The 19864-nt window shown below is 44.5% G+C and overlaps 1 protein-coding gene across 2 annotated transcripts in view; it reads left to right on the forward strand.

Annotated features, from left to right (window-relative positions):
• Nucleotides 1–19864, forward strand: part of LOC144737579 (guanylate-binding protein 1-like) — a 72123-nt gene that overhangs the window by 6952 nt on the left and 45307 nt on the right. The window contains exons 3-7 of one of the 2 annotated variants that reach the window (XM_078620338.1): nucleotides 5331–5359; nucleotides 9220–9271; nucleotides 15340–15392; nucleotides 16743–16782; nucleotides 18772–18818. In XM_078620338.1, coding sequence (XP_078476464.1) covers nucleotides 5331–5359; nucleotides 9220–9271; nucleotides 15340–15392; nucleotides 16743–16782; nucleotides 18772–18818 — 221 coding nt within the window. The remainder of the gene's footprint in view (nucleotides 1–5330; nucleotides 5360–9219; nucleotides 9272–15339; nucleotides 15393–16742; nucleotides 16783–18771; nucleotides 18819–19864) is intronic. The other variant, XM_078620339.1, reaches the window with a different exon arrangement.

Below are 19864 nucleotides of genomic sequence, written 5' to 3' on the forward strand. Positions count from 1 at the left end.
TGGCAGTTTTCTGCCCCTGGTAGAGGATTGTCCACCGCTCATAGTGACTGGAGCCAGAACCAGTCCACCGGACCTGAATTCTCCAGAGATTCAGCCTCTCTTCCGAAGTGAGCACTCGCACATTCCACATGGCCACTCGCAGTGGCTTTTGCTATTTGTGGAGGAACTCCAGGAGTGCAGGTTCAGTCTCCTGCCTCCAACAAATGGCGTTTGACCAGAAAACATCATAGACTCCTGCCCTTTTGGGGCCTCCAGCACAAGCTTAGTTTAATCTTTAATTCGTAAATTCATGGTAAGTGAATTGAAGTTATAGGGGACACCAGTCCCTCGTACACATCCGGAGCCCCCGTTTGTAACTGTGGGGGCTACGAGCACCATCAGGGGAACAGCCAATTGGAATTTGCCTCCTCCACCCCCGCCCCCATGACATTTCTCACAGCCATGACCGTCCTACCATTTGAAGTTAACAGACTAACATGCACAGCCACACTTTACACACAACACGCACATATTTGAATGCGAGACTCAACAACCTAAACACTCATAAAAAGCTAGGACCATCAAGGGTTCACACGATGCACATTATGTACAGTACATGCACCAGACCTACTGTGCATGCACCACAAAGAGCACAGTACATAAACAGTACATACAACACACCTCCAGTTCAGGCACTACAAACGGCACATTGTGTATACTATATGTATAGAGCACACAACTCTTCCTCGGGGGTCCACAATCCAGTGGATATCTGAGCCCAGTCCCAAGCCTGGATAAAAAGGAGGGTCGGGCAAAAGGGTGGTGATACTTCGGCCGTGAAGGGGGAAAAAACTAAAAGGATCCAATGCCACATGCCGACCACAGAAGAATGATACCAACTCGAATGTTGCCCCGGTCAACAAGGTCGCTACGACACCATCAGGAAACAAAGTAGCTGCACGGTACTTTTCGGCGATAATCTTAGCCACGTCAAATCGCGTATAGTTTGGAACATCACCCCTGTGTCCCGGAAAACAGACCCATTAAGTTAACCCTGTATAGATGAAACACACATGTTCGATACAACTGTGTTCGCCATGGTTTTCCTGTACATCCACTGCAAAATGCCCGAGGATATGAGAGGTATACACTTTTATTATTATGTATTTTTACCTACGTAACCTCAGAGTAGGTATATGTAGTGACAGAGAAAGGTCACTACTGTGTCGGCCCGTACGAAGGCTGGGGGCCCCAAGGGGGTGCCTGGGGGGTCACGTGGTGGAGGGATCCGGACCCTCCCAGAGGTGGGGGAAGTGAGGCGTGTCCTGGGAAGGGAGGCGTGGCCTGAAGAGAGCCAGCCACGCCGGGGCGGAGCCAGCCACGCCAAACCAAATATAAGCGTGGTGTGAACGCAGAGCGAGGCTGCTGTTGTACTGTACTCCAAGGTGAAGACATCTTCAGTCGTCAAGTCCCGAGTCGTCGTCCTGGGCCAGGCAGGCCGTTGCCTGCCTGGTCCAGTCTGTGTCGTGTTCCAGAGTGTTAGTGAGTTGAGGAAGGTGGTCACCACCTTATGTACAGTGTTATATTACTTACCGTTTAATAAATAGTGTTGCCTCCAAGCTGCGTGTGTGTGCACCTAATTCGAACCTACTACATTTGGCGTCAGAAGTTGGAAAAATAAATATTGCTAGGTGTTATCCTAGGGAAGTAAAATGGGCACACGAAAAACAAATATACAACTCACCTGGACGCCTTCGTACAACGGGGACGGTGTGACGACCATCCTTCGGACAGCCCCGGGGATGGCAGCCCCGGTGACAGAGAGAGAGAGAGATGGCGCTGCACGCGGAGCGGCGGGACTGGCACCACACTGCTGCTTCGCCGCCATCGGGAATGGAGCGACGGAGCCGCGGGGAGAGGACACCATCGTCGCTGCGGGGGCTGGCAGGGGAGGCCCGGCCATGCGGGCCACGCGGTTCCCGCCATTTCGGCGGCTGGTCGGGGCGCGGTTCCCGCCAAAGCGCCGCTCTTTGCCATTTCGGCGGCGGGAACGCCGCTCCTGCTGCTGAAATGCCGCTCCCGCCGACATCAACGCCTGCAGAGGGGGAGTTCCAGTCTTCAGCTCGAGCCCGAGAGGTGGATGGGTTCGCAAGAGCAGGCCGTGTTCACCATGAAAGATTCTTCGGGCCGTCCCAGTGCTCCACCTTGCCGCCCTCCACTATTCACAGTTTGCCAGGCGAGTCGTGACATGACAAGCACCCGGCCCCAAGAAAAAAAAAAATAATAATCTTCACCCATCTTACGTGCGCCGGGTTGCGATCGCGTGTGTTTTTTTTTAACTCGCTGGGTTGCGGAGCGTGTTCGTCCGGTTGTGTGCGTGATAAATTGACGCGGCGACCATGGGGGTTTCTGCTTGTAACAAGTGTTGCTGTTAATTACGGCGTCGAGATCGGTATCTTCTGGGTGTAGTTAATGATTAATTCGTGTTGGTGTCCCGAGCTCCGTTGATATCCTGTATGTTGCCGTGTTAATGACTCGTGTTGTTACATCGTTTTGTTGCGAAATCGCCGTTGTTATTGTGTATACTGTATGGAGTTTCGCTCGTGATTGCCACGTGTAACTGTAAGAAACTTTGATCGTCATTGTTGCCAAGGTACAGACCGTATGGAGCTTTGCTTGGAATTGTTAACAGTGTATGGAATGTTGGGTACTTGCTTGTGATTGTTTACTATGTACGGATTGTCTGGAGTATTGATTATGTGTGTTGCCATGTGGGGACTGGATGGAGCATTGCGCCAAACGATTTACTGTACGAATTTCGTATACTGCATATACTGTATTAATCAATTCGGCGATTCTTGGGGTTTGTGTATAGTTTTTTTGCTCTCAAAATTCGAATGCCCTGAGTCCCATGGTTAATGTTGAAGGGGATTTAGAAATGACAGGTTCGGTTTGTTTCAAACTCGCTGGTTGGTTCCTGTCCGTTGTTGCACAGATGATGTCTTTTGTGCGGGAATGCTCCTTGTGTTCTATATGGATCGGGGGTGCGTTTCCGTTAATTGCCGTCAAATTGCGTTGCTCTCTCCACTCGGTTGGTACAGCTGCATGCTGCAATGCGAGTCTCGGAGATGATGTGTACGGATACGGGATGTGAGGTGTATTGTTGTGACCATTGAATATTCGGGATCGTCACAAATTGTGCGTACCTGTTCGGCATTGGATCAGTTCTGTGGGGGATCATAATTCAAATTGTATGTGTTGTGATGGTGTTAAATTGCGATGGTGACATGCTGCCAGGGATTTGTAATTGTGCTGCTGGCTGTCACCTATCTTGGGGCGCAGGTCCTGACCAGGATGGCCCAGTGAGTGTTGCGTGTCTAACATGAACGTTGTGGTCCCGTCATGCAATGGCTGACGGCTTGACCTGACAGCCCGGAGATTGAAACACTCCGTGGCATGTCTAGCCTAGTGGGCTGTGCGCTCACATGGCTCGGAGAGTGTGGTCCCGTCATGCAATGGCTGACGGCTTGACCTGACAGCCCGGAGATTGAAACACTCCGTGGTATGTCTAGCCTAGTGGGCTGTGCGCTCACAGGGCTCTGAGAGTGTGGTCCGGTCATGCAATGGCTGACGGCTTGACCTGACAGCCCGGAGATCGAGACACTCCGTGGCTTGTCTAGCCTAGTGGGCTGTGCGCTCACATGGCTCGGGGAGTGTGGTCCCGTCATGCTGTCTGACAGCTTGACCTGACAGCCCGGAGATCGAGACACTCCGTGGCTTGTCTAGCCAAGTGGGCTGTGCGCTCACATGGCTCAGAGAGTGTGGTCCCATCATGCTGTGTCTGATGGCTTGACCTGACGGCCCGGAGAGTGAGACACTCGGAGGTGCGTTGAAACAGTGGGCTGGAGATTCGTAAGGTTCAGGTGGAGTTGCCCTGTTACGTTGGGACTGTATCCCTCAGTTGTTAGGGTGCATGTTGTGCAATGAGTGAACGATGGGTCGTCTCAGCTCGGTCGGTACAGTTATATGCTGCGATGCGAGTCTTGGAGAGAGACTGGCTCGTCTCAGCTCGGTCGGTACAGCTATATGCTGCGATGCGAGTCTTGGAGAGAGACTGGGTCGTCTCAGCTCGGTCGGTACAGCTATATGCTGCGATGCGAGTCTTGGAGAGAGACTGGGTCTCAGCTCGGTCGGTACAGCTATATGCTGCGATGCGAGTCTTGGAGAGAGACTGGGTTAAAATCCCACCGATATGGCCGACGTGTGCTACTGGTTGTGACGCCGCGTCGGAAAGGCGGTGGGGTGGTAACATGGAAATTTCCCCCCCCGATATGGCCGACGCGTGCTACTGGTTGTGACGCCGCGTCGGAAAGGCGGTGGGGTGTTAACATGGAAATTCCCCCCCCGATATGGCCGACGCATGCTACTAGTTGTGACGCCACGTCGGAAAGGCGGGGGGGTGCTAACGGGTGACTGTCATTGCATGCGTGATTCTAACGGGGGGGGGGGGGGGGGGGGGCTGTGCTGGAGCGTGAGTGGGTTAGCCAGTTTTCATGTATAATTGTTGTTAATTCCCCGTTTTCTATGCGGTTCCCTTTTACCCTCGTCAATTCTGTATATATTACGTGATTGTATTTCTTATCGGTCGCCGGTCATTTATTGATGTTGTTGGTTCGGAGGCACACCTTTTCGATGTTTCACAGTTGTGTTACAGCCGGGGACGGCTGTGTGTTTATACAGGGGGGGGTGATGTAGTGACAGAGAAAGGTCACTACTGTGTCGGCCCGTACGAAGGCTGGGGGCCCCAAGGGGGTGCCTGGGGGGTCACGTGGTGGAGGGATCCGGACCCTCCCAGAGGTGGGGGAAGTGAGGCGTGTCCTGGGAAGGGAGGCGTGGCCTGAAGAGAGCCAGCCACGCCGGGGCGGAGCCAGCCACGCCAAACCAAATATAAGCGTGGTGTGAACGCAGAGCGAGGCTGCTGTTGTACTGTACTCCAAGGTGAAGACATCTTCGGTCGTCAAGTCCCGAGTCGTCGTCCTGGGCCAGGCAGGCCGTTGCCTGCCTGGTCCAGTCTGTGTCGTGTTCCAGAGTGTTAGTGAGTTGAGGAAGGTGGTCACCACCTTATGTACAGTGTTATATTACTTACCGTTTAATAAATAGTGTTGCCTCCAAGCTGCGTGTGTGTGCACCTAATTCGAACCTACTACATATACACTCATTGTCCTTTGAAGCCAGCAGGTTGATGTACATCTTAAGACATCGATTGATATCTGCTACTAAACTCGTATCAATACAAAAGTGAGAATTGAATTGCGATTTTCTGCTCATCTTGCTTTGCTCCTTTCTAACAGGGATCCCGGTCCTCCAAAGGCTGATAAAGGTATGACCACTCCCCCCAGTGCATCTAACATTGGACAAGGCCGAGTGGTTAGTGTCTGTCTCTTGCTGCAGACGTTCGCAGGTGGATCCACATAGCTGAACCAGTTAATGTGGTTGTTGTGTTTATTTCAAAATTCACAGTCATGGGGGAGTTTGGATGGAGGGAGGCACGGGGGGAAATGCCCCCCCCCAAACCGGACACATTAATTAATTTATTTTCAGTAGTTTAAAATTAAGTTAAAAATATATATATTAATTGTATGCACCCGCCCTTCCTAATGTGAGGGACAAAGCGAACCCAACTGCGCTTCTTCCATTCCACGATATCTCCATAAAGAACTGATGTGAGACATTGCAACCACTTTTTTGTTTAAGTGTGACAGCTAGCCTCCTGCTGCACGATGAGAGTGGACGCTGCTCATGTGCAAGCGGTGATAACACTGTGTAACAATGTTTTAGGGTTTTTTGTTCCTGGGTAGTAAGTGTTATTTCATAATTGCTTATGCCTCAAAAGTACAGAAAATGGCTATTATTACCCACAAACTTTGCTTTTGTGACCAGGACACTGATATTTAGAAATTTACATATTTTCAATGAGAAAACGGGCGAATTTGTGTCTTTTAGTTCGCATAGAGTCAGAAAAAAACATGAATCAAAATTAACATGTATTTATTCTGAAGTAATAAAAAAATGACGACAAAAGATTTAGAAGTGAGTAGATGAAAAGATCACAGCCAGTTATGACTTAAAGTGGTTGATGACATCCTTCCAATGATTACCGTGTACGTGAGCATAAGGCAGATTTGAAACACGGGAGGACCAACACTTCAGCCGTAGCTGATCATTGTTTTAATGCGGTTGGCTCACACGAAATTAATTTCTCTGAGATGAAGGTACTTTGCAAGCCCACTGGCTATCAACAAAGATTCGTTCATGAAGCCATCCATATATACAGACGCAATTTCAACTGAGAGGATGGGTACAACCCAGCAATCATTGGAAGGATGTCATCAAGCAGTTCACGTCATAGCTGGCTGTGATGTTTCCATATTGGCATCTTCTGATGTTAGTTTTATTTTACTAAAGATGGGACGAGCAATTCCAGGCCCTGTGGTGTCGCCCCTGCGTTGTGCGTACTACAAGTTGTTAATTTCTCCACGGCTCAGGCGTCTACCCCTTTCTTGCTCTCCGATCTCACATTTACATAACCATCTCCGCTTGTGCTGGCCCCAGGGCACTTGTACCCCGCCCACTTCGTTCTGATACCAGGATGCTTGGGCTATGCCCCTTATAAACCTTTTAAACAGCTTTTCTTTAGTGCCTCCCTCCCCCCCCCTTTTCCACCTGATGACGATAGCTTGTGTTGCAATCGAAACGTCGTAGTTTTTTGTTTATTTATGTTTTTTAACCTATCTACGTGACTTTACCGAAAGACTCAAAGAATATCAATTCCTGCAGTCACGAAAGCTTAAAGTCAAGATTTAATCTCTTACACATTAGTCATGGGTGAAATAAATGTATTTTTGTAGAATGGTACAGAGGGGAAAAAAGAGCCATGAAGTTGATAATTGTTTTTTTACCCTTCTATCTGGCAACAAAACTGACACCTTTTTACAAGGAGTCATGTTTGCATAGACCGCAATAGCTGCAGTCATAATACAAACAAAAGAACATAACTCTGATAATGTGCACTGTCCTTGAAGTTGATTGGTCCACACCCGAGACAGCTTTCCTTAGAGCCTAGTCTCACATGGGTTAGACCAGATGACGCCAAAAGGCGCGGTCTATGCAAACATGACTCCTTGTAAAAAGGTGTCAGTTTTGTTGCCAGATAGAAGGGTAAAAAACCAATTATCATATTTTTACAGGCAAATGAGGTTCCCATAGCCATGAAGTTCTCTATTCCAATAATTTGGCGGGAACCCACTGACCACTCAAACAACTCCTCCTGCATGGTGGACCCTTTTAAACGTTGATCTGGCAAGAATACACCTGCTATCATGTATCCGGACCTTCCTTCATCCATCGCCCCGGTGCCACACTGCCATGAGCTCCCTGTACCCACTCCTCCGGAGAGAGAGCAGCCGTCTTTAGAAACGAGCAGCAAGTCAGAGAGCTGAGGAGAGAAACCCATATTACCCAAACCAAAAAGACCTCAACGACTTGATCAGAGATATTGGTCTCAACAAGTCCAATGCCGAGCCTTTGACATCTAGGCGCAAGCAGTGGAACTTGTTGGATGAAAGTGTGCAAGTTCCAAATTAGTGGAAGCGTCACCAACCCTTTTGAAGCTTCTTCACTTGTCAAGATGGGCTCTGCTTCTGCCACAATGTGACCAGTCTGTTTGAGGAATATAAAAGTAAGAAAAAGAGTGCTCACGTGTTGTTTTAAAAGGCTGTTTTGCGATTGCATAGACAAGGAAATAATTAGACACAATGCAATAAGTGAATATTAAATGTTATTAATGCCCCTGCCCTCCCCAAAAATGGCAAATTCCGCCTTTGTTTTATAGTGGACATTAACGATCTCGCCATGTATTACGGTCAAAATCTGTCAAATTTGCATAAATATAATTACTAAATTGAAAAAAAAACCCACATAGCAACATTGCCCATTGCTTTGTAACTTAGCAGATCCCTTTAAAAAAATTATTCTGGAGATTGTGAGGGTATCCTGGTTAAAAAAGAGTTCCCATGATATAGTTGCTCACTCCGAGCTATAAATGCTCTGATACGTGCATTGTCATTGTACTGTTCACCTTTGGTGTTCTCTAGTCTGACACTGGTGAGACTTGGTGATAAAGAAGGCTGTCTCTGGTGTAGGCCAAGCAGTTTCAACGGCAATGCATATATTATCAAAGCATGTTTGTTTAACACGTAGGTTTTCGCGACCAATATTAGCCATGAAGGTTTGTGGGTTAGATCGCGTTAGTATATGTGTCGAAACCCTCCACCACCCGACATGGCCAATCAGTAAGGGATTTGTTACGTAAACAAAACGCCAAATAGTTACTACTTCAGCCAACCTGTGTGTTGATGAGTTAATCCACAACATTTACCATCTGAGTACGACGTAATTACATCCAGCATTATCAGTCTTAAATATAGCAGCAGAATAACGTCATCACTGAACCTAATCGGGTGCAGAAGTCAGAGGCAGGGTAATGTAATTATATCATATATTAGTAATCAGTTAATTGGTATGTTTCTTTGATGAGGAATTGTAATATGTATTAATAACTGAACCCAATCACTGAACCCAATCAGGTGTAGAGATCAGAGGGGGGGGGGTAATTATATACTAGATTAGTAATCAGTTAACTAGCATGTGTTTCCCCTATAAGGAATTATAATTGAACAATATAATACGCTCTGACAACTACAGGCCGCACTAAGCCTGTAGCTGTAAGAGCGGTGAAAATTATTTGTCCATAATAGATTTTTAAAATAATTTACTAATTAACTGGAGGGTTTCGCCACATTTATAGTTACACGATCTAACCCAAACCCCGTTATTATGCAGAGCATGTTTGTTTGCATTTTCACATCAAGTCCGTGTGATTAATGCAAACTTGATTCCTTGCAAAATATATCTATTCGGTGTTTGCAACATCTTAACACCTGTTTTATTGCCAAAAAGGGGAAAACCTATTCTTATTTCTCATATTCTGGGTATAGTAGTGTTATCGAATTGTACAGTGCATCTGAATACCAGTTTTCTTAACAAAACTCCACTACAGTATTTCCATGACGATATATGTATCCTATTTACAGCTTGGAATGTTCTGATATCTAATCAAATATTACTTATAGTGACACGTGTTTATAACGTCTAATTTATGCATTAACTGTATTGTCACAGATGAAGATGCGTACACGCCAAAAGACAAATTCAAGTTTTGGAAAACTAAAGAGTGAGTGATACATTAAATTGGATAAATACGCCCTCTGCAGTACTCGAGGCATGCACTGGTGTTTGAATGGCTCTTGTAAATGGCTCAATAGCAGTAGGCCGGGTGCGACTCAGATATCATAGATGCTGATCCAGCACCACTCAGATGCTGGGTTTCTATTCAGGTTTTAGCTGCCTGTGGTTAAACTGGATTCACAAGAGTAGTACAGTCGATGGTCGCAATCCAGTCACCAATTTCTTGTGTAGATACCCATGGGTTCACATACAGAACTGTACACTCCCATAGAGACGCATATACTCAGATGCAGATACACAGACACCACTAGCGCCACTCTCCCTATACACCACCACTCACTCACCTCCACATACTACAAATCGACTGAGTCACGACTAAAAATATAGTACAGACTATATATAGCATATTTCAACATCAAATACCCTTGCTTCTATATAGTTTAATATAAAAGATTTCGTATGCTTTGTTTGTCTTCATTCAGCCGGTGACTATTTATTATCAATATCAATTAATCTGCCTAATCAGTTGAGATGCAAACTATATTTCTCTACAAACCTCTATTTAAATCTGCGTCCTCTCTGAAGTCTTTCAGGATTAAACAATCCATTATTTTCGTCAATCTTCAGGGCTGAACACACCCTAAATTGGATCTTTCTCCTCTTTCTCATGTGTGCAATGGAAACAAAACCAGGCCGAAAAACCACATTAATGTTTTTCAATATCTATGCCATGAAGACTTTTTTTGGGGTTAGATCGCATAAATATATAAATGTGTCGTTAAACCTGCCACCACCCGACACAGCCAACTAGTAAGGGCTGTCACATAAACACAACATGCCAATTTGTCACTAGTACAGCACGCCAATGTGTTGGATAATTGTCAAATCGGGCTGTCGTCTGATAAAGCTAGTTGTAATTAGTGGCGAAACGCTGTACTCCGATTGTAAATGTTGTGGCTTGGCTCTCCAACAAACCGGTGTTTTGCACTAGGGACGAATTGGCATGTTCTTTTTACGTGACAACCTTACTAGTTGGCTGTGTCGGGTGGTGGCAGGTTTAACAACTAATATTTACACGATCTAACCCAAAAAAAACTCTATTATGGATGATATTGGTCGCGAAAGCCTAGGTGTTAAACTGAATTTCTATGCCACTTATAAGTTTACTGAAAATAAACAGGTCGGACATATTGCATCTACATGTGAACAGTGTGAAACCTAAAATTTACTGACTCAAATAATATATACTCTTAACCCCGACTTTGTAGGCATTTCTGAAACATGACTCTTCTCAAACATTCTCGACTCTGACATTTGAATTGACGGATGCAACATCTTCAGAACAATGCAAAAACGGCATCATCACTCCACTCGGCGAAATGGAAGAAGGCAGGCAGCCTTCACACGTCCCCCTCTGTTAAGTGAGAAATCGTGACCGATGCCATCAACCTGGCGACCGAATATCAATAGACGATATATCGGTCTTCAGATCAACAACTTAGGCCACTGTAACGGCGTTCTTCAGGGCAAAGGCATGTGACAAAAGGTCCTAGAACGAGTATCCTCAAACTCGACATTAAGGGACTCCCGGTTGCAGTGTAAGGACAGTCGATCATCGATTATCCAGCGGCTTTGGTGGGGAAGGGGCACCAGATAAAAAAAACCGCCGGATTATCACTAATCATCATTATTTAAAATAGCTTATTTTGCACATGCCTGTATAACATGTTTTTAGGTGTTGCGTATTTGTTTTTTTACAGTCTTTTGTATCTTCTTGGTTCTTTCGGTAAAGTCACGTAGAAGGGAAGTAATAAAATAATAAAAATAAAACATAATAAAACAATTCTCACGACGTTTCGGCCACAACGCAAGCAGCCGTCCTCAGGCGAAGAATGAAGCACCTCCAAGCTTGGAGCGTATATTTAAGCTAGGTTAGAGGGGGGGAGGTGGGAAGAAGAGCGCCTAAACAAAATAATTTGCATATCAAGAGGAATTCAGCATATGGAAAATGCGTAGGAGGTGGGCGGGGGGGGGGGGGTTCCAAATCAATACTATGCCCGTGCATTATGCAGGATTAGCAGCATCAAAGGGGGGGGGAGGGGGGGTAGCATTAACAAAGGAAAGGAATGTTAATAGTATGTAGCTGCAGTAACTAAACAACACGTAAAAAACTAAAGTAAAAACTGCATAGCATCATCAGTATACTTACTATACTCTACAATAAGCTGAGTTACTAACAGTAAGTAATACATAAAAAATTCTACGTTGTAAAAAATTATATAATATGCTTCCATCTAAACTTTATTCTCTTACATCACACGCGTCTATACCGTACTATATACTGCCATAGGCAAACCCAACATTAAATTACATACTGTATTGCTATAAACCACCCTATACCTTATACATTTTAATATAACACTATGTATTATTCTACCCACCCTAATGTGTATCGAAATGGTTTATTACGTCCTTCCAGTGATTGCTAAGCCAGAATCCATCTTCTCGGTTAAAATTGTCTCTGTGTTTGTATATGTGGATCGCCTCATGAACGAATCTCTCATGATAGCCAGATGGCTTGCAGAGAACCTCTGTCTTAGAGAAGTCAATGTCATGTGAGCCCACTGAGTTGTAACAGTGATCTGCCACGGCTGAGGTGTTTGTCCTACCGTGTTTCAGGTCAGCTTTATGTTCACGGATGCGGTCTGAGACATGTCGTTTGGTTTCCCCAATGTGACTGCTACCACAGAGGCAACTTAGTTTGTAGACACCAGGGTACTGTATGTCTGGAACCACATCTTTTACAGACGGTACCAGATCACGGATTTTATGTACTGTGTTGAATCGGACCTGGATCTTGTGTTTAATCAGGATTTTGGAGATCTTTTTTGTGACCCCAGCAATGTAGGGTAAGGTGATGGTCTTGAAAGGCTCCTCAACAGGATCCTTCTTGATGGTTGGAGTGATGGCTTTGCGGATTGTGTAGTCGGAGTAACCATTAGCCTTAAGAGCTTGGCGTACGTGTTTGAGTTCACTGGAAATGTGTTCATGGTCGGAGATGCATTGGGCTCTATGATATAGAGTCTTGATGAGGGAATTCTTCTGGGATGGATGGTGGTGGGAATCCGGTTTTAGATAAGCATCCGTGTGGGTGGCTTTCCTGTAGACAGAGTGGCTCATTGAACCATCAGGTCTCCTTTTGATTAGGACATCCAAAAAGGGTAGCTTGCCATCATTTTCGACTTCCATGGTGAATCTGATGGCTGGGTGTATGGAATTGATGTGGTCGAGAAATTGGTCTAGAGCAGGCCGGCCATGTGGCCAGATGACAAAAGTGTCGTCTACGTACCTCTTCCATAAGGTCGGGCGTAGAGTGGCAGTCTGGATGGCGTCCGTCTCAAATTTCTCCATGAAGATGTTGGCTACAACCGGAGATAGGGGGGAGCCCATTGGGGTGCCCTCAATTTGCTTGTAGAAGGTTCCATTCCAGGTGAAGTATGTATTGGTTAAGCAGTGTCTCACCAGGGGGGGTACCCCAGCATTCAGTCCTTGATGAACCAAGTCTTCAATGATTGCGATGGTGTCAGGCACAGGCACCTTGGTGAACAAGGAAACCACATCAAAACTGACAAGCAGGTCGTCTGGGGACAGGGCAATCCCCTTGATTGTCGATACCAGGTCAGTAGAGTTTAGTACTGCAGAGGTAGTTATTCTAGTGAAAGGCCGTAGGATTTCGGACAAAAAACGAGCCAGTTTGTAAGTGGGGGAGTTGATAGTAGAGACAATGGGACGAAGAGGTGTATCTTCTTTATGTATCTTTGGCAAGCCGTACAATCTTGGTGGCCTGGCTGCAGAAGGTTTCAACGAGAACTGTTTGGTCTGATCAATTAATGCGGTTGAAGCAGAAATGATGTTGTTGGTTTTGGAGACGAGGCTGTTGGTGGGGTCTCTTTTTATTTTTGTATAGCTGCCATCGTTGAGTAGTTCTTGAATTTTGTTGTTGTATTCTATTTTGTCCTTGATGACAGTGGCATTGCCTTTGTCGGCTGAGAGGATGACAATGTCATCCCTCTTTTTTAATTGAGCTAATTCAAAACGCTCATCTTTGCTGATGTTGCTCGCTGGCATCTTAGCGTTTTTGAGGGTTACAGAGATTTCAGATCTTGCTACGTCTGCAGCGATGTGACTCAAGCCCTTGAGAGCTACATCTACTCGAGCAATTATATCATTAACTGGTATGTGTCTAGGTGTGACTGCAAAGTTTAGTCCTTTAGCTAAAACGGATTTCAAACCTTCAGAAATAGGACTGTTACTGCGATTAATTACGACGTTGTTAACATCTAGCTTTTCAATGTGTGGGTCCGGTTTCTTGTTTGAGAGGCGGTTGAATTTGGAAATCAAGTTGTCCTTACATTTAGTCGACATAGCGGCAGCTGAAGAGGCAGTCATTTTTTCCACATGTTCCCAATCCGATGTGGACATTGTTTGTTTCCTGTATGAAATTGACGTAAATAAATATACAAATAGACAAAAATAATGATCATTCTGTTAACTTATGAAAGTATATAAATAATAATTGCTAAAATATATAAATTCCTGCCGATTTTTCAACACTAAATGGAAGCTTGGGCAAGGCAGAAAAACAATAACAGTCCCAGAACACACCAAGACAACTCATAATGAATTAATAAAACTGAACATAAAAAATGTACTATCGATACACGGGTAAAGATAAAAATTCCAAATCACATTTTCCAACGTGGCTGTATCCAGCACTAATATTCTGCTTCAGGAACATTTTTTAAGAAAGATGTTATGATGGTTCAGGGAGGAAACTAGATGCTATTTAATAATAATAATCTCATTTATATAGCGCTTTTCATCAAGGATCTATAAGTGCTGCGCAAGACACAGCAGCAGCAGCAGACACTCAGCATAATAAATATATATTATGAATACATTTTAAGAATCCATTTACTAAATTAACTAAAAGTTCAATAAGTGGAAGCATATACATAGGTTTTAAGATGCATTTTTTTAATGACCCCAGACTCCGAGATCCTGATATCTCGTGGAAGCAATCCATAGCCTCGGGGCTACACGGGGGAAATCGTGGTCACCCGTAGACCAAAGCCTGGTCCTGGAAATGCAGAGAAGATCTGTATCCCTAGATCGGAGAGACCTTGAGGGGACATGGATGCAGCGTATCAGTGATGTCGACTGGGCAAGATGATTCACTGCTTTGTCATTTAACAATAGCTTTTTAAACTGTCCAGGCAATATGTGCCAACCAACGGAGCATCTGACAACCTAACGATTATTTCTACTAGTACGTGGGACATAACGCTGAACCTGTCAACACCACTGGACATTGCCCTGTGCCATCATAGATTTTAATGCTGTCTCTAGAATGTACAGAGATGGCAATCGTGATTGGCCTACATGGCAGTGTGGCATTCCCAATGACAACTCAGAAAGCCTCATTCCTTTCTGGGTACAGGAAATGGGCTCAGAATAAGTGGCAAGTGGTTCCAGCGCCACGACATTCACAGGTATTCCTTCATTTAAAACGATGATCAGAATTTGTTTTTACCACGAACTTATTGACTGCAGATTTAAAAGCACTGCAAAGTTGCAGTGTACTGTAGCCTGGAGTTCCATGAAAACCACCGCTCAGTTATTCCATAATATCTTCACCAAGCTTAAACGATTGATCAACAAGATAACTTAAAACATTCCCTCCACTTTATTGAACAGCTCTCGGATCAAGATTTCGAACGCCAATGCGGTCAATATTAACAACCGATTTGCTGGTAGAGACCTTCATATTCTGTGAAATCATATTCTGTGAAGTCTTTAACTAAGGACCACAACTTTCTACGAATGGTGTGATGGACGGCTGATGTTCTTTTTTCTTTGGGACACAGCTACGAAGGGTCGTGAAACTACAAACGCATCAAGCTGTGCGTCAGCATATTTATTGTCACCTGTGCAATGTATGTGTAAATAATGAAGGAAGCGTGCGTGCGTGCGTGGTGGTGTTTTTATTCCCAGGAAAGAGCACTCACCTTCAGAGAAACCCACTAAATCACAGCCGAGATGTGAAGGTAGGTTTACTTTTCTCTCTCATTTTACTGCACAACCGAGCCACAGTGAGGCCCTGTCAAGCCTGCCCAGTGCAGCTCAGGAGGACTCAGATTGGTTTCTTTCCACTGCAGAAGCCCAGCCATGCCGCTTATGTGATATGTAATGAACAAGTCGGGATGCATATCCAGATGATCATCGATTATTCGGCGCGCGATTATCTGGCTTCCAACATTATCCGGCGAACCCCGGCCGATATGGCAAAACCGGAAAAACTGCACCAAAGGCTGCAGTAACCAGTCTGGCGATTGGCACCATGTGCGAGACAAAAAAAAGTAGCTTTGCTTGATTTCAGTGTCAAATATTACATAAAGTACATCATACACTAGATACGACTTAAACAATTCAAATACTGCACATATATACATTTTCATGACTAATAACTGCAGTTAATAAAAAAAATAGAATAGATACACAATGCGATCCGGTGAAAGGTGCGTTGTGTGATTCAGAGTTCGCCAGAGCACCGGTCGAAAGGCTACATTAGTCCGGCGATCGTCAAACACATGTTTGTGTTGAAAGAGCAGCGTAGGAGTACTACATACATCACCCCATTACAGATTCTTCGAGATTGGAGTGGCTAGTCTGGTACAGTAAATACGGTAATTTTAAGGTAAGATATGTATTTCGTCTATTTGTAAGTGTATTCATACCAATTTCATACATTAAAACAAATTTAAGGCACTAAACACGTAAACACAACAACTACACACGTAATGTAATGCAATCATGTGCAAAATCAACTATTTTAAATAATGATTCGTGATTATCTGGCGTTTTTGAAAATCCGGTGCTCCCTACCCCCAAAGCTGCCGGATAATCGACTGGAGATGATACGATTTCCATAAACAGCTTCAAGATTCTCCCAGGAGTAGCCGCTGCTTACCTCATCTCACTCTACTCACCTTCAGCCACTCTCATACTTTCCCTCTCATCCCACTCTACTCCAAGCTAAACACTCCTACCTCACCCCTCTCATCTCACTTTACTCCACTCCACGCACTCTCCTGCCTCTCCTACCTCTCATCTCACTCGACTCCCCTCCACGAAATCTCCTCCCTATCGCCTCTCATCTCACTCTACTCCCCTCCACGCACTTTCTGACCTCTCTCATCTCACTCTAGTCCAAGCGACACACTCTCCTACCTCTCCCCGTCTCGCGCTGCTCCCCTCAAATGTGCCTTGAGTAGCGACTGCACGAAGATGCCTAAAAAAAAAAACCTCAACTAGTAAATTATTATTTCTAATTTTAATTACCAATTTGAATGGATGAATTGTGTCACCACTAAATAGTTATCCTCTGTGTTCTGCAGGACCATTGGAGAGTCACCCAAAGCAACATGACAGGAGCACGTACGTACGATGATTATGAATGGCTATTTTACACTTTCTAACTTAAGGTTTAAAAGATTATGGATGTCCATCGGTCTGTCTGTTTGTAACATGCTCGCTATCATGAAGATAATTAATTATAACTAAAACGTTAGTTAAACAAAAAATGTCTTGCTTTTTTCCACTTATTCTTGAGAAAAGTGAGAAAACTTTGAAAAAGTTTGGGGAAAAAGAAGTTAAACTAAGTTTTTAAATCCACACACTTTTATGTACACTAAAAAGTATAAAATATTTATTTTTACCCCTGAATTCATCAAATTTGATTTGCTGAATAAAAGTGGGTGACTTGCATAAAGACAATGAAAGATATCGAAAGGAAACCACCCACTTTATTTAGCACATCAACTTTGATTAATTCTGGGGTAAAAATAATTTATTTTATACTTTTCAGTGCAAATAAACGTGTGTGCATTGAAAAACGTTAGTCTTAATATAGTCTGTGTACAAAATTTCAGCTCGTCATGCTTCGTAGATCCGAAGATATTAAGCGTCAAATATTTGAAACAACATGAATAGACAACAGGGCAAGTTAAATAAAAGTGTGGAAAACAACAGTGCTAAATTGATGTGCCTTTCTCTTGGTGATGACGCCTCACGCGTCATGCACTTATCCCTATGGCGTCGTGAAATGCAAAGCCTTTTCCTAACGTCACGGCTCAGATGGCAAAACTTTAATCGTCATCGACCAATCATCAATCCACTGTTGAATGAAAGCTTACCTGAGCCGCTAGCATCACTCGACGACCATGCACTCACACACTGCTCAGTGGACATTCCTCTTCGACGGTGTTCCATTCCTCGGCTTGCACTCCATCATTAGTCTCAGCCATGGCCAAACATTTTTTTTTGCCATGCCCTTTCCTGCCGAAGCTCACTTAATTATTTTTATTACTTTTTTTACAGTTTTTCTTTACATCATTAGCGAGCTTATGACCTCTGATTCACGTGATTTATGCATTGTACGTTGAACCTCTTTGGCAACACCGTACGTTGCCTACCGTGTTAATCGCAGGAAGTGTATATTGTATAGTCGTGTAGTGTATAGTAGTGTTGTGTATGTTGAACTACTTTCGCACCACCGTACATAGCCAACCATGAATCGGAGGTAGTGTATAGTGTAGTGTATAGTAGTGTAGCATTTATTAGTGTATGCATGTTTAACTTATTTTGCAATACCGTACGTAGCCAACCACGCTAATTGGAGGCGCTCCTCCACCTGTCTCTCAATGTAAATCCAAACATGCATCTGTGCATGCTTTGGAAACTTTAATTTCACTTTCTTCAATAACACCTATGCTTCTGATCCATGTGTAGTGGTGTATTCACGCGGACACTGTCAGATTTTCTCCTGTGTCACTTTATTACTTTGCATCGTGCACACATGCTCCTGACTCTTTTCACAACGCAATCTTGCTCCGAATCTCTCTCTCTTACTCCGCTAGCCTGTTACTGGATACTCCGCTATCCTGTCACTTAATACTCCGCTAGCCTGTCAGCCTTTTCTCACACCTCCAACCTCGTCCGTGCCCCCAGTGGGGGATCAGCCAACACCACTGGGGAGGACGAGGTGTGGTGGACGAGGTGTGGTGGACGAGGTGTGGTGGGCGAGGTCCCGGGGGGTGGGGGGGCAGTGACTGCGTAGCGATTCGCGCGCTGTGCTACGAACCCAGCAACCCGAGTTCGATTCCCGCTCACGGCCACCACCGGTGACGATTTTTTTTACCACTCCTGGGCCTCCCTAGGTCGACTCAGCCTTAAACGAGTAATTGGTGTGGTGTGTGAACATCGCCACTGGAGAGACAAAGGCGGCCGGGCGTGGTTAATCCAAGCCCCGGGCGAAGCCCGGTAGTAAAGCTAGTAATACACATGTATAGCTTTCCAAGGACAAACGTATATTGAAAGCGTTACAGAAAGCATGAGTAGGCGCGTGATTTTTCTTCCTCTTTTCAGATCTGACAAAGCGCACAGGAGCGACCTGCAAGGGCCCACGTCCAAAGGTTTGAATTATTACACTTATGTTAGGAACTGCTCCGGCAGGACTGTATGTAGAAGGGAGACATTTTCAAATGTGTTTGCCTGCCACATGCTTTCCTTTGTAAATACAGTAGACTCAATTATCTGCACAAATGACACAGGGAGACGGCTACGGATATTTCAAACTCGCTGAAAATCCAAAAACATACATTTTCCATAAAGTAAAACTCATAAAAATAAATAATCGGATAAATCACTCAAATTGCAGCACAGCTTACGATTCCATTGCTAATCTTTCGATTTCGAATGAATACCAACGATCGACCGATCGATTCACGTGTTCAGTGATAATAACACTTTCCTGCTCCCGCGCAGAAGACTCACTAAGTGGATAACAGAGCCATGCCAATCAACATCAATCAATCTCCACCCACTGTTTGTAAGATATGCAACTACTGTAGTGTAGAGGCGATCAGGTGGATTTCGGATTAACCGGAGGACATATTTTATCAGTTTAATCACGTGACTTGAAATAAACATTTCCAAGAATAACAGTGTATCACTGTTTTTAGATGATTAATTTTGGGCTGATGGGAAACTCCATAAGTCATTAATTTATGTCAAAATCTCAGGTACACGGATTAATCCACAAATCGGATAAATTACATACGGATAATCGAGAGTCCATTGTACATTTCTTCTTTGTCGCACTCTTTCCTGTTATTTCTACTCCTTAGATCACAGCCGGTATTCACTACAACAACACACGTGTGTGTCGGTCATCTGGAGGGTGTGTGCCGTGGTACCTTTGGTCTATTATGTTCTTGTTCTTGAGAAATATTAATACATTTTTAAATAGTATTGCTAAGATGTGGTGGGAGACTCAGAGATCAGAGTGCTGCTGAGCCGGCACCATTAAGATCCTAGTTTCGAATCTGGGTCTCAGACACCTATCATGAAACGGTGTTCTCAAATACAATGAACTTATAGTCTCAGCGCAGTCGTCAAGTGATTGTCATAGAGACCCATATACTCACATGGAGGTCCATAGACTCACACAAACCCGTAT

Source organism: Lampetra planeri, chromosome 71 (assembly GCF_965212315.1).
Source record: "Lampetra planeri chromosome 71, kcLamPlan1.2.h2, whole genome shotgun sequence".
Taxonomy (NCBI): Eukaryota; Metazoa; Chordata; class Hyperoartia; order Petromyzontiformes; family Petromyzontidae; genus Lampetra; species Lampetra planeri.